Source organism: Eulemur rufifrons, chromosome 6 (genome assembly GCF_041146395.1).
Source record: "Eulemur rufifrons isolate Redbay chromosome 6, OSU_ERuf_1, whole genome shotgun sequence".
NCBI lineage: Eukaryota > Metazoa > Chordata > Mammalia > Primates > Lemuridae > Eulemur > Eulemur rufifrons.
In genome coordinates, this window is record NC_090988.1 from 95,454,472 (window position 1) to 95,466,984 (window position 12,513).

General features: G+C 61.2%; 1 protein-coding gene across 2 annotated transcripts in view; it reads left to right on the top strand.

The window, feature by feature from the left end:
• Window positions 1-7,787: 7,787 nt before the first annotated feature.
• The window catches only part of MYRF (myelin regulatory factor), a 32,871-nt gene continuing 28,145 nt past the window's right edge, over window positions 7,788-12,513 (top strand). The window contains exon 1 of one of the 2 annotated variants that reach the window (XM_069471468.1): window positions 7,788-7,890. In XM_069471468.1, the coding sequence (XP_069327569.1) occupies window positions 7,845-7,890 (46 nt within the window). In that variant the 5' untranslated portion in view covers window positions 7,788-7,844. Of the gene's footprint in view, window positions 7,891-10,523; window positions 10,543-12,513 lie in introns of those variants that run through there. The other variant, XM_069471469.1, reaches the window with a different exon arrangement.

Here is a 12,513-nt window from a genome sequence, read left to right on the forward strand (position 1 = left end):
CAGGTGGCCCTGTGGGCACCTACTGGCTGCCTCCAGCCGGGCAGCTTTGAGGAGAGGCCCGGGGGGCCAGTTTAGCCTCAGGCATGGGGCACTGCTGCTGAGCTGGGGGTCCGCATCCCTACCTCAGCTTTGGACCCCCAGAGCCAAGGCGGCTGGGATCTGGCCCCCCAGATGGGGAAAGATGGGAAGGGCATAGAGCAGGGAGAGCCTGGGGCAGCCTGCCAGGCGAGCGGGCTGTACTCTGCCCTCTCGGCCTGACTGCCCCCACTGGACATCCTGGCGCCCCCGTTCCTAGACAGGCAGTCGGCAAGCTGCCTCCCCATCACTGCCTCCCGCTGCCCTCCCAGGGCCGAGATGGAGAGCAGCCCCCTCCCCACGATTCTCATCTGTGGTCCAGGCTGGCATCTGCCCTGGCCACCCCCCAGATCTGGTGCCTGCTGGCCAGCCCCCTGGGGTGACACCCACCACGGTGGCCTGCAGTGCTGTATATGTTTACAGAAGCTGCTGGGCTTGGCTCAGGATGTGTCCTGGGTTTGCAAGCCCCCCATCCTCTCCAGTCGTGTTCGGTAGACCCTCTCTGAGCAAGGCCCAGGCAGCTGAGGGGCCTGGAGGGTCCTGGGGGAGGGTGGGGTCAGGACCGCCCCTCCTCCTTATTGTGGCCCTCATGCTGAGCCCTGTGTCGCTGGGTCCTGGCCCCAGGCCTGCCCTGCCTGCCTGCTGCTTCCGGGCTGCCTGGCCACTCAAAGGGTGGCGGGCACTGTCCTGACCACCCTGGCTGCAGAGTCACTGCCCTGGCAGGAAGGAAGGCACCTGAAGCCCTTCCTCTGGGGGCCCCACCTGACCCCTTTATGTCCCCCCATCATGCCTAGGCAGCTCTGGGCCCTGGAATCTGACACCAACACGCCTCTGCCCCCTCAGCCTTCCCTCCTCCCTGGCCTGGGCTCCCTCCCCCAATGTCTTGATGGCAGGAAGTGGGGCCAAGAGTCGGGTATTGTGGGCCTTGGCTGCCCAGGGGAGAGGCCAGGAGGGACAGGGACTCGGGGGCTGTACTGGGTTAGCCTGAGGGCCCCATAGGGGTTCCTTCCCTGCTGGGTTTGGGAAGCAGCTGGGGAGGTGGAGACCCGGCGTTTCCCCAGAGGAAGGGGGAGGTCGTGCATGCTAGTGTTGGGCGTGTGTGTGCATGTGCATGAGTGTGCACCGTTCCTGAGGAAGGGGTGCTGGGGGCCGCCCACCCTGCCTGCCCTGCCTGCTGCCTCTCCCAGCCTGCCCAGAGAACAGTCAGCGAGCATGATGGGACCTGTGCAGTGGGGCCGTGGGACAAGCTCTGCTTCAGACGCCATCTGTTTCCCTTGCGCCTGACCCCTGGTTTGGAAAAGTGGTGTGTGCTGAGGTGCTGACCGCACGGCTGACTGCCCGCTTGTGCCTTGTCTCCTTGGAGGCATGGTCCTTCCCACTCGGGCCCCGCCTGCCGCCTCCCGCGTGGGCTAGCTTCCCCTGACCAAGACCCCATCCCATGATCACTGGTATCCGGCCCCCCACCCCCACAGGACTGGCCTAGATGGCTGTCCTGGGAACTCCTGCCCACCCTGACAGAGGGGACAGAGACCTGGGAGCTGGGACTCCCTTCATCCTCTGGGACTCCCATCCTCACAATACCGCAGGACACCTGTCCCTGCCAAGGCATAGCCTCAGTCCAGCACAGAAGCAAGACGAAATCAGTGGCCCTTAGACTTTAAAAACCAAGACAAAATCTTAAATCAGAGGAAGGTTCCAACAAGCACCCCGGCCAGTCACAGGGAGAGACTTGAAGTCTGGCCTTTTAATTTCTCCCCTGCCAGGGTGGGTCCTGGACCTCTAAGGTGGGTGTGTTGCCGACCCATGCCCAGGACTGAGCCATCAGGGACAGACCCCCCCCACCCCCAAGGCTGCAGTCACACCGTGTTTCAGGCTTGGGGCTGGGGCAGGCTTGGACTCAGCCCTGGACACCCAGGGGCGGCCCACCCCTGACCTGCCCCACGAGCCCCTGCAGGATGGGCCTGCTGCACAGCTCCCCCTCCACCCCATACCACACTTGGGGGGTCTGAGCCACCCCCCTCGGCCCAGCTCGGCTCAGACCGACCCCACTCTGTCCCCCAGACCCGCAGCACAAGCTCTCCAGCGTGCGCTGGCCTGTCCTCCCAGGGGCCTGGGCGACTCCTTATGCAATCGGTAGCGAGCAGCCGGGCCCCACAGACCCTCACGCACTCTCTACGTGCCATTCTCCCATGACCTTTTTTGTACTTAATGTATGAAAGATCCAAACTAATATTGCTGTAAAAATGAGAGACAAATTAATATAGCTTATTCTATAAATATATCTGTATATAAAGGTTTCTGTATATTGTATAGAGCTGTGTATAAATTGGATGTTAGAAGCACACTGGCTCGAGTGACCTCTCTTCCATAGGGTGGGGACAGGGGAGTTTGAAGTCGCAGCAGAGTGAGGGGAGGGGACTTCTGTGACTATTCCCTGGACAAACCAGAAAGCCTAAAGGGGACACTCAGGTTCCTTGAGACCAGAGCCCGTTCTGACCCCCAAGTTGCAGGTGTGTTTGGGTGGTTTAGGTACAGCCCAGTCTGAGGCTGAGTGTTAGCTGGGTTACATCTGGGCTTCTCAAAGTTCGCAGTGTCCGTGACTCACCTGGGCTCTTGTTAAAATGCATGTACAGGTTCGGTGGGGCTGGGGTGGGGCCAGGAGTCTGCAGTTCTCTTCTCTTCTTTCCTCTCCTCTTTTCTCTTTTCTTGTTGCTGTTGTTTTTGTTTTGAGACAGGGTCTCACTCTGTTGCCTAAGCTAGAGTATAGTGGCGTCATCATAGCTCACTGTCCCCTCAAACTCCTGGGCTCAAGCCATCGTCCTGCCTCAGCCTCCTGAGTGGCTGGAACTACAGGCACACGCCACTGCACCCAGCTAATTTTTCTATTTTTGTAGAGATAGGGTCTTGCTCTTGTTCAGGCTGGTCTCAACTCCTGGCCTCGGGTGATCCTCCCGCCTCGGCCTCCCAGCTGAGAATCGGCATTTCTAACAGGCTCCCACTCTGCCAAAGATGGGCCCAAGGCCATGCTTTGCGTGGCGGTGAGGGAGCAGAAGACCCTCAGAGCCCCTGTGCATGAGGACAGCCACTGTGGAGTCCTGCTTGCGTGAGAGATGTACCAGAGGATTCGTGTTCACCACATCATTACAGCCCTGAAAGCTATAGCTTGTTAGTCACTTTTTCCTCCCTAAGGGGTCGGAGGCTCAGAGGGGGTAAGCTGCCCAAGACTGTAGAGCCAGAGATTGGGGTACCAGGCTGGTCTGACCATGCCTACCCCTCCCCCAGTGCAGAGAGCTAGGACAGGAGTGGAAGATCCCAGCAGGACAGCACTGAAATGCAGGGGCCACTAGAAGTCCTTGCTGAGAGCTTCCCTAGGAGGGCACAAAATATGTGGCCAGGCCCAGGGCACCCCAGGGACCCCAGCCCAGCCTGGCTCCAGGGCAGTGAGGCCAGGAGAGTGGCTGGAGGGGCCCGGGGTAGGCAGGCTGCTGGGCCTCCTGCCAGCCCCACGCCTGGGCCTGCCCCCTCTGTACAGCAGGTGGCGCTGTTCCGCCAGCCAGTCCTGCCTCGGCGGCTGAGTCTGGCCCGGGCACTGACGCCGTCAAACTTTCGCCAACCTTCCCCTTCCCCACCCTGCCTGCCCCCTCAAGTCTAGAGTGGCCCTACTTGGTGAGGGGTTGGAAAAGGTGATAGAACAGTGCTCTCAGCCTCAGAGCCTGTCTTCACCCATGACCTCTGAACAGAAGAGGAAACTGAGGCCAGGTAAGGATGAAGACCTGCTCAAGGTCACATAGACCAGGAACCAGAATCTGGGCCTCCTGGTCTAGGCCTCTGCCCCCACCCTCACCTAGTGGTTTTCAGAGGTTCTTCCCACCCAGGTCTCCTTGGCCTGCACATTATCCTGTCCGCTGAGCGCAGCAGAAGCAGAAGAAAGCAAGGGGAGAGAGAGGTTCTGCTGCTCGCCAGGGTCACGCAGCTGAGCGAGGGATGCGGAGGGCTCTCGCGAGGTGCTGGGCAGGGCGGGAGCAGCACTCTCCCTCCCAGTCCCCACCCAGGACCTGGGGTGCGCCCTCCGGTCTCTGTGCTCCTGCAGTCGGGGAGGGAGGTCTACGCCACAGGTGCCGGACTCCCAGGTGTGCCCTTGCACCCCAGTCCAGGGAAGCTGCAACCCGCCTCACGGGATCACTGGGTTCACACTCACCCCGCTTTGAACCTTCCTCTCTTCCTCTGCGACAGCGGCTGATGCCAGGGCTGTCTGGGCCCACAAGGAGGCCAGGTGTCCTGGGTGGAGAGGCCAGGGCTCTACCTCCTCCTGGGCTGGCCTCCACAACTCCACTCATTAACCCTTAGGACCCTGCGCCTCTCTCCCCAGTGCTACCCTCTGTCCCCCACCTCCTCCTGGTCCTGCTGCCACTCCAGGGCTAGTGAGGGGTGCCGGGAACTGACTGGAGCTGGAGAGAGCACTGTTCACTTGTCACCTCCCTATACTTCACCTGTCACTGTGAGGTGGGAACAATGAGCCGTGCTTCACAGATGGGGCCTCCAAGGACAGAGGGCAGATCAGAGAACGGGCTGCGCTGGCCACAGGGGACAGCCATGTCTGCTGGGCTAGGGCTGAAGTCTTGGCCCCTCACTCACTGTGGTTTGGTGGGGAAGCTGGGATGCAGTGGGGGACTCCTCTCCATGGATGCGACCCCTCAAGTCCCCTCTATGTAAGCCTCCCTGGGGCTCCCTCACCAGCCCAGCCACTGCCCTGGCCCAATCTCTGCCCAGCCGTGCTTGGGCCCCAACTTCATTATGGCATTGGCGGGCAGCCTCAGCTCCCGGCTGAGCCCTTGAGTCTGGGACGTTTCAGCCACCTCCTCCCCCAGTCCAGAGATGAAAACCCCTGGAGATAGTTGTTCCTTTGCTCAGTGACCTAGCAGAATCAGGGGAGGCGGCAGGGCCTGAGCACCCCCAGCCAGGTCAGCTCCTATGGGGTGAATAGCAGGCTCCTCCAGCCCACCCTGCCCAACTTCCCAGAGACTGCATAGTCTGTCTTCTTGATAGATTGTAATATAATGGAGTTGGGGTGCTAGGGACAAAATGCCTGTCTTCCCTTCCACCCTAGCCCTTGACGAGCAAGACAAGGGCAAGGTCAGCCCCCCGGATGGCCCTCAGATGGTGGGCGTGTAGGCACCGTGTGGGATGTGGAGGAAGGACCTGTGGGTGCGTGGAGGCCTGTAGAGAAGCTGGTTTTCCAGCTGGTCCGAGGCAACTCATAAAATAAATTCACTTCAAAAAAATCGCATGGTGTGGGCGGGTGTCTACTTTGTCCACGGGCAGGCCTGACCCTGGGGGGGGAGGAGGGGGCAGCGTGGAGAATAACAATTGTCTTAAGGGAGTCTGCAGAGGGAGAAAAACCTCTGGGTGTATCAGCAGGGAAAGAATAGGCGTCTCAGTGTAGCCCCTCTCCCCCCTCTCCGCCCAGCCCCTGCGGGGTGGGGGGGGAACATGGTCAGCACACACAGCTGGGGCCACCAGCAAAATCCCATCCTATATATCTAAGAGCAACAGCTCCGAGAGCGGCCCCCAGAGGGACAAAACCTCATTGTGAGGCGCCCGCCGGCCTGAGCACCCCCTCCCCCAGCCCCAGAACTGTTGTGGCATTGACCCTCCTCGGCGGGCCACTGCTGACTGGACCACATCTGGGGCTCGGGCACTGGCTGCCCCTCCCCCATGGCTGGCCACTGAGGGCCAAGAGGGAGGCTGGGGGTGGGAGCAGCTTTGAAGGCAGCCTGGCTTGTGCCCCACCCTCCTCCAGGGGGCCACTTCAGGCAGAGTTGCGAGTTCTAGGATACTCGCTCCGTTGCTGTCTTGATCTGCCAGCAAGTCTCCCACCCCTCTGGGCCTTGGTTTTGTCGCTTGCCAACCAGTGGTGGGATGCAATAGGTTTTTCCAGCTCTGACTCTCCGTGTTGAAGGGTCCTAAGAGGCTTCGAGTTGAGCCGCTCCGTCGTGGGATGATTCTCTGGGTCTGGGAGTCCAGAATTCTCTGCTTCCAAGCTATTAGAGGGCCAGGATTCTGTAGTTTGAAGATGCCACAGTCTAGTCACTCAACACATACTTATTGAGCACCTACTATGTGCCAGGTAATGTTCTTGGTGTTGAAGCTATAGCAGTGACCAAGACAGAAAAAGTCTTTTGCCCTCATAGGGCTTCTGTTCCAGAGCAAGAAGGCTGGTAACTGACACTAAATAACTATCTGACATTTGGTAAGAAAGAAAGTCCCAGGTAGGTAGAAAGACTTTAGGTTTGGTGACCAGGGAGGTGACATGTGAACTGAGACTGACTGCTGAGAACTAGCCATGTGGAGACAACCATATAGACTGATGAAATAGCATGTGCCAAGGCCCTGCGGCCAGTGTGGGCCTGGCAGTTTGAGTGATGGCACGGGAGGCCGTGGTGGCTGCTGCTTAGCAGTGGAGAGAAAGGGAAGAGCTAAAGTCAATGGTACGGACAGGGGCAGATCACACAAGGCCTCAGAAACCAGGGCAAGATTTCCAGGTGTTATTTGAGTGCCAAGGGAAGCCCTTGATTTTAGCAAAGGAATGACGTGGTCTGGTTTATGTTTTAGAAACAGTGATCTGGGAGGATTGCAGAGGAGATCAGTGAGGAGCCAGGCTGTGCGGCTGGGCAGGACAGAGGTGAGGAGGCACTCAGGGTGTAGGCAGGGCTTGAGGGCAGTGCGTTTATCCAGGACATGCTCGGAGGCAGCAGTGAACGAGAGCTTGGATTCCGGGGTCAGCCAGGATTTGGCTCTGAACCCTAATGACCTTGAAACTCTTAGACCTGCATTGTCCAATACTGTAGCCACATGTGACTATTTTTATTTGCATACATTTATTTATGTATTTATTTCTTTATTTTAGAGTCTTGCTGTGTTGCCCAGGCTGGTCCAGAACTCCTGGCCTCAAGTGATCCTCCCACCTTGACCTCCTAAAGTGCTGGGATTACAGGCGTGAGCCACCTGAACAGGGCTAAATTTAAACTAATTAAAATTAAACACAATTGACAAGTCACTTCCTCAGTCTCGGTAGCCGCATTTCAAGTGCTCACTGACTGCCGTAGGGGACAACACAGGGCACATTTCGATCATCACAGTAGTTCGACAGGACAGCACTTCCTCAGACAGCACTTAACCTCATTAAGCCTCAGTTTCCTCATCTGTAAAATGCAGATATTAATAGTATCCCCACGGCAGGGTGCTAAAGGAGACAGCACCTGTAAAGTGCTTAGTGCCGGCTGGGCACATAACACTTGCTCATTAAATGCAGACTGTCATTGTTGCTGAGACAGAGGAATTGTGGGACGTCTCAGCGGTCTGGATTCCGAGTCCCGAGGAGAGGGCGAGGACGGGGGAGCAGGGGTGGCCTCTGACCCCAGCCCCACCCAGCCTACCGCGACCCTGACGCCGCCCCCCTGCTCCGACCCCAGGCCGGGCTCCTGCGCCCCGCGACTGGCCGGGACCGACCCCCGCGCCCGGCGCCGCCCGAGGAGCAGCCGCGTCCTGCACGCGGAGGGCCGGCAGGGGGCGCTGGGCGCGGCGGGCGGGGCGCGCGGGCGGGCGGGGGCCGGGCCAGGGCCGCGCAGGGGGCGAGCGCGGCGGCGAACCGGGCGGGACCGCAGCCGGAGCCGAGCCGGGACTGTCGCGCTGGCCGCGCCGGCGATGCCGCGCCCCCGGGCCGGGCTGTAGCGGGGCCACGGCCGGAGTGCGCGCCGGGCAGGCCGGACATGGAGGTGGTGGACGAGACGGAGGCGCTGCAGCGCTTCTTCGAAGGTGAGAGACCGCGGGCCAGCGCGGGCGGCGACCGTCCTGCGCTGGGAACCTGCAGCCGATCTCCCGGGGACTGGGCCCCCCCGCTGTGTTTCCACCACGCCGGGACCCCCCAGAACGCCTGCTCTGGCTGGGGCTCTCCTGCTGGGACCAGCCTGCCGTGCGTGGCTCCTAGGACCCGGAGTCTCCTGGAGGCTGCTACCGCCACTGAAGTTGAGCGTCCCCTCCCCGTCCCCTATCTCGCAGCTTCCTTGGGGCGGTATCCCTTTTCAGTCTCGGACCTCCTTTGAGTTCTCCAGGACCTGGAGTCTTCCCTAAATTGTGACACCCTTCCCCCAGAACACTTCCCTAGTCTGGGGATCCTCTACTGTGCTTCTCTGGAACTCCAAGCAGACCAGAACCGGACCCCCAGCACACCTTCTGGGATCTTCCATGTCTCTTGAGGCTGGCACCCCAGACCCCTAGCTTGCTTCCCAGAGTTTGGGCCCCCGTGCCTAGAGACCAAGACCCCCTGTGTGCCTTTCAGGTTGGCACCCTCCCCCGTGCCTGAGTCCTAGTAGCTGGGACCTCGCCACTGTGCTTCCAGGAGGCTAGGGGCCCCTTGAGTTTGGGACCCCCTTCCAGACTGTCACCTGCCTTTTGCAATGCCGCCCCCTCTCCCAAGGCTGAAATTCCCCTTGAAGCAGCCGCTCCTCCCCTACTTGGGGCTGGGACCACCCTCCTTAGCATGCTCTCCTGGGGCTGGAACCTTCTTGAAGCTGGCATCCCTGCCAGCAGCCACCTCTGCTCTCCGAGACCCTCCCAGTGCTATGAACTGCATCCTGCCAGCCCTGTGAGGCTCCTCTGGGGTTATGTCCCCCCCACACCTGTCCCTGGAGCTATGCCTCCTCTGACTTTGTCCCTGAAGGAGTGACCTCACCTCCTCCCCGTGACCCTGAAAGGACCCTCCTCAGGATGGGATCTATGCACACCCCACAATATTTTCTTCCTCCCCCACCCCCACATTGGTCTTGGAGGTCTGCTCCTGCATCTCACCAATCCCCCCTCCTCCTGAGCAGCCCCCGGCCCTCCTCCAGGGCTGTCCCTCCTCCCTGAGTGCTGGATTCTGGAGGGATGGGACCAGGTGTGGGAGGGGAAGGAGGAGGGGAGGTGCAGGCTGAGGTCTCCCAGCCCACTTTGCTTCTCAGAACCTCCCTAGAACTCTAGCCGGACCCCCTCTCTATTACCTTGGGGGCCCAGCCCCTGCCCCCACCCTTTCCCCAGTCCCTAAGCCACACACTGCTCCTTGGTGCATTCAGAACCTTTCAGAAGTGTGAACCCAAGTTTTAAGCCCAGTCCCCAGAGCCCTTTGGAGTCCCGTGGAGGAGAAAGGAAGGCCTTTCTCTGCCTCAGTTTCTCTTTCCGTGACTTGGGGGGCAGGAACTCTTGGCCACTCCTGCTTGCCGAGCAGCCCAGGGAAGGGCACCCCCCTCCAGGATTCTGGACACCCCAGTGCACCCAGGCCCCAAGAAACCAGGCTTGGACTAGATGAAATATTTGATCCTGAGGCAGCTGGGCCATGTGAAGGTCTTAGGCAGCCACCATCAGTCCCAGGGCTCTTGTTCTCCCCAGGCACTGTGCATCCTTTAGGAGCTCTTGAGGGGCTTTATGGGGCTTAGGGACCCCCAGGGAAGAGGAGCGGAAACAGCAGTGCTTGCTTGGGGGACACTGTTTGGGATGCCCTGAGCCTGCTAGGTACCCACATGGTCCATGGGCCCAGCTGCCCTGACTCCTGAGGATGTCCCCAGGGCCGCCTCCCGCAGGACCCTGGGCCCGGGCAGCGGGGTGGGGGGCCTGGCTGGCCGGGCTGCTGCCTCCTGAGCCAAACTTCCCTCCTGGCCGTGGTGGGAGGGGCGGGGGCTGACGCCACGGCTCAGCCATGCGGCCTGGCTGGGAGGCTGTGCTGCTCCCTCCAGAGAGATAAGAGGAGACTCAAGAATGTCTGTGGGGAGCAGGGGCGGGAGTGGGCCACCCGCCCAGGAGGGCCGGGCTGGAGAAGTGCTCCCAGGGCCTGCGATGGGGGGAGGTGTGGGTGGGCGATGGTGTGTGTGGGACCCTGGTGTGGGTGCGAAGGAGCGCCTGGGAGCCACAGGGCCTGGTGTGCTTGTGAGTCCAAGCGTGGCAGTGCGGGGGAGTGGGAAGCTGGGCTTTCTGCGGGTGGATAAGTCACTCCTGAGCACGTGGGCACAACATGCGCTCTCACACGTGGGGCAGGGGACACCTGAGTTCTCGTCTTGGTCCCAGCTTGGCCGAGGTCACTCCCTCTAGACTACTGGTAGAGGGGTCTGTGCTTTGGCTCTGGGCTGGGAGCCTGGGCAAGGGTTTTGCCGAAGGGGCAGCAGCATTCCGAGACCCCTCACCTGATGTGGTGTCCCCTCCGTAGGCACATCAGGCATAGGTCCTGGGTCCTGCCCTGTGCCGGCGGTGGGCTGGGGGCTAAGGCGCTTTGGGCCTCGGGTGGGAGGCCGGGACAGGGCGGCCCCCTCGAGGCTGGTACAGCCGGGCCCCCGTGACTGCCCAGCTAATCCCCTGGACAGAGGCAAGGCAGCCCAGATCGGCGGGCACAGGGCCTGCAGAGAGGGGACCCACCAGGCAGGATGCACTGGCTCCCAGCAGGTAACGGGGTCTCGGTGTGGGTGTATTCCTCGTCATTTGGCTGGCTGGGGGCTCTGACCCCAGAGCCAGGTTGGGGACGGCATGGGCAGCATCTGAGGATCCTGCCAGCCCTCAGAGGTTCTGGTGCTGCTGAGCCACTGAGCTGAGTACCCTGTGTGTGCCCCCAGAGACGCCCCAGGGAGCATCTCTGCCCTCTCTGGGCCCTTTTTCATCATCTGCAAGACAGAAGGGGATGGCAGAGAAGGTTTCCATGATGCCTTCAGTCCTGAAGAGGCTCATCTCCCAGCCCTGGAACATTTTGGAGCCTAGAAGGGGGCGGGTGCTGGCCCCTGATTGTAGGGGCACATGAGGCTCAAGTGAGCAGCCAGTGCCCCAGAAAGCAGGTGGGTGTGGAGGGAAGTGGGCTTCCAGCAGGTGCCTCCACCTGGCCTCTGGAGCCCCACCGGGGCTGGAGGTGGGAGGCCCCAGATATCGCGACTTCTGAACCTGATGGGTGGCCAGCCTGGTCACCTTCTCTGGCCTCGTTTCCCCTCCCAGGGTAAGTAGGTGCGTTGGACCAGAGCAGGGGCTTCCAATGTCATCTTTTTAGCCATCAAACAAAGACAAACTCATGACCTCCTGATGAGACAGACGGGGGGACAAAGGGGGAGCTGGGCTCCCTGCAGCCCCCAGAGTGCCAGGATCCTGGTTTGAAAGCTGCCCTTCCCCCAGCCATGGGGTGGGTGCGTAGGATGGCACTGGCTGAGGTGCCGGGAGAAGGGAGTTGGCCAGAGCTGGCCGGGGCTGGCCAGAGCGGACACCCAACCCCCAGCTCTCTGCTCTGCCACTGGGGCCTTGGGGGAGGGTTGGGGGGCCACGTGTCAGGGACCAGTATCTCTGCCTCCAGAGGGCAGGAGGAGGCCCCAGAGATCAGCCTGACGACTGGAAGAGAGGACCTGCACCTGGACAAGAGTCTGGGGCTGAACTGGGGTGTGCGATGGGGGTGGCACCGCACCCCGGCTCAGGCTGTCTGTCTGTCTGGGATACACACAGGGAGTAGGCAGGTGGCAGAGGCAGCCAGGCGCAGGGCTTGCCGAGCCCTACTCGCAGGGAGATGACAGGAGAAGCCCTGGAGGACTCCTGTCCCAGGCCCCATCCGTGGAGCTGACTGCCAGAGCTGCCCAGGTCCTGGGCCCAGGTGGGAGGGGAGATGGTAGTGGGGGGTCTGACTCATCCCATGTCCCGGACACAGAGTGCAGGGCCACAGGGCAGGGGTGGGGGAGGCAGGAAATGTTCTTGGGACAATGGAGGCAACAATGGATCTGTGAACAGAGGTGGCGGGGTGGGGGTGTGCCCTGGGAAGTGCCTCTCTGCGAGGGCCTGGGGTCAGCGCAGGGGTGAGGAGCATGCCCTCACCAACCAGCTGGCCTCAGGCCTCTCCTGGGTCTTGGGGGCCGGTCACAGTGCCCCTTGGGGTCTTAGGCAGAGCCAAGGAGGGCTTGTGAGGGCATGCCTCTTCCCTGGGGACCCAGCCCCCCACTTCCCAACTCCCAAGGGGTTACAGCACAGGGGAACCCTGGCAGCAGAGGCTGCTGGGTAACAGCCCAGCGGGGCTGCTGATTGGCTGCTGCCCTTGGACTTTGCCCTCCCCGATAAGGAACTCGGAGCAGAAATTATTAACTGAATCATTAACGGGGTGGCCCCGCCCTGCCTGGGTGGCCTGCCTTCCTTGCTACCTTCTTCCTCCTCATGGCCTAGCGCCCTCCTCTGGGCCTCAGTTTCCCTCACAGCCTGGGGGGGGCCTCCTCTCCCATCCCAAGATCTCAGAGATGATGCAGGTGGCCCCGTGGATGATGTTACGGTTTTGTGCACTTACTGGGGTGGGCAGCTGGGGTCTGCTGTCAGCTCTGCTGCTCTTGGCCATGTCCCTGCGCTCTCTGGGCCTGTAGCCATGTCCCTGCGCTCTCTGGACCTGCATCGTCCCACCTGTAG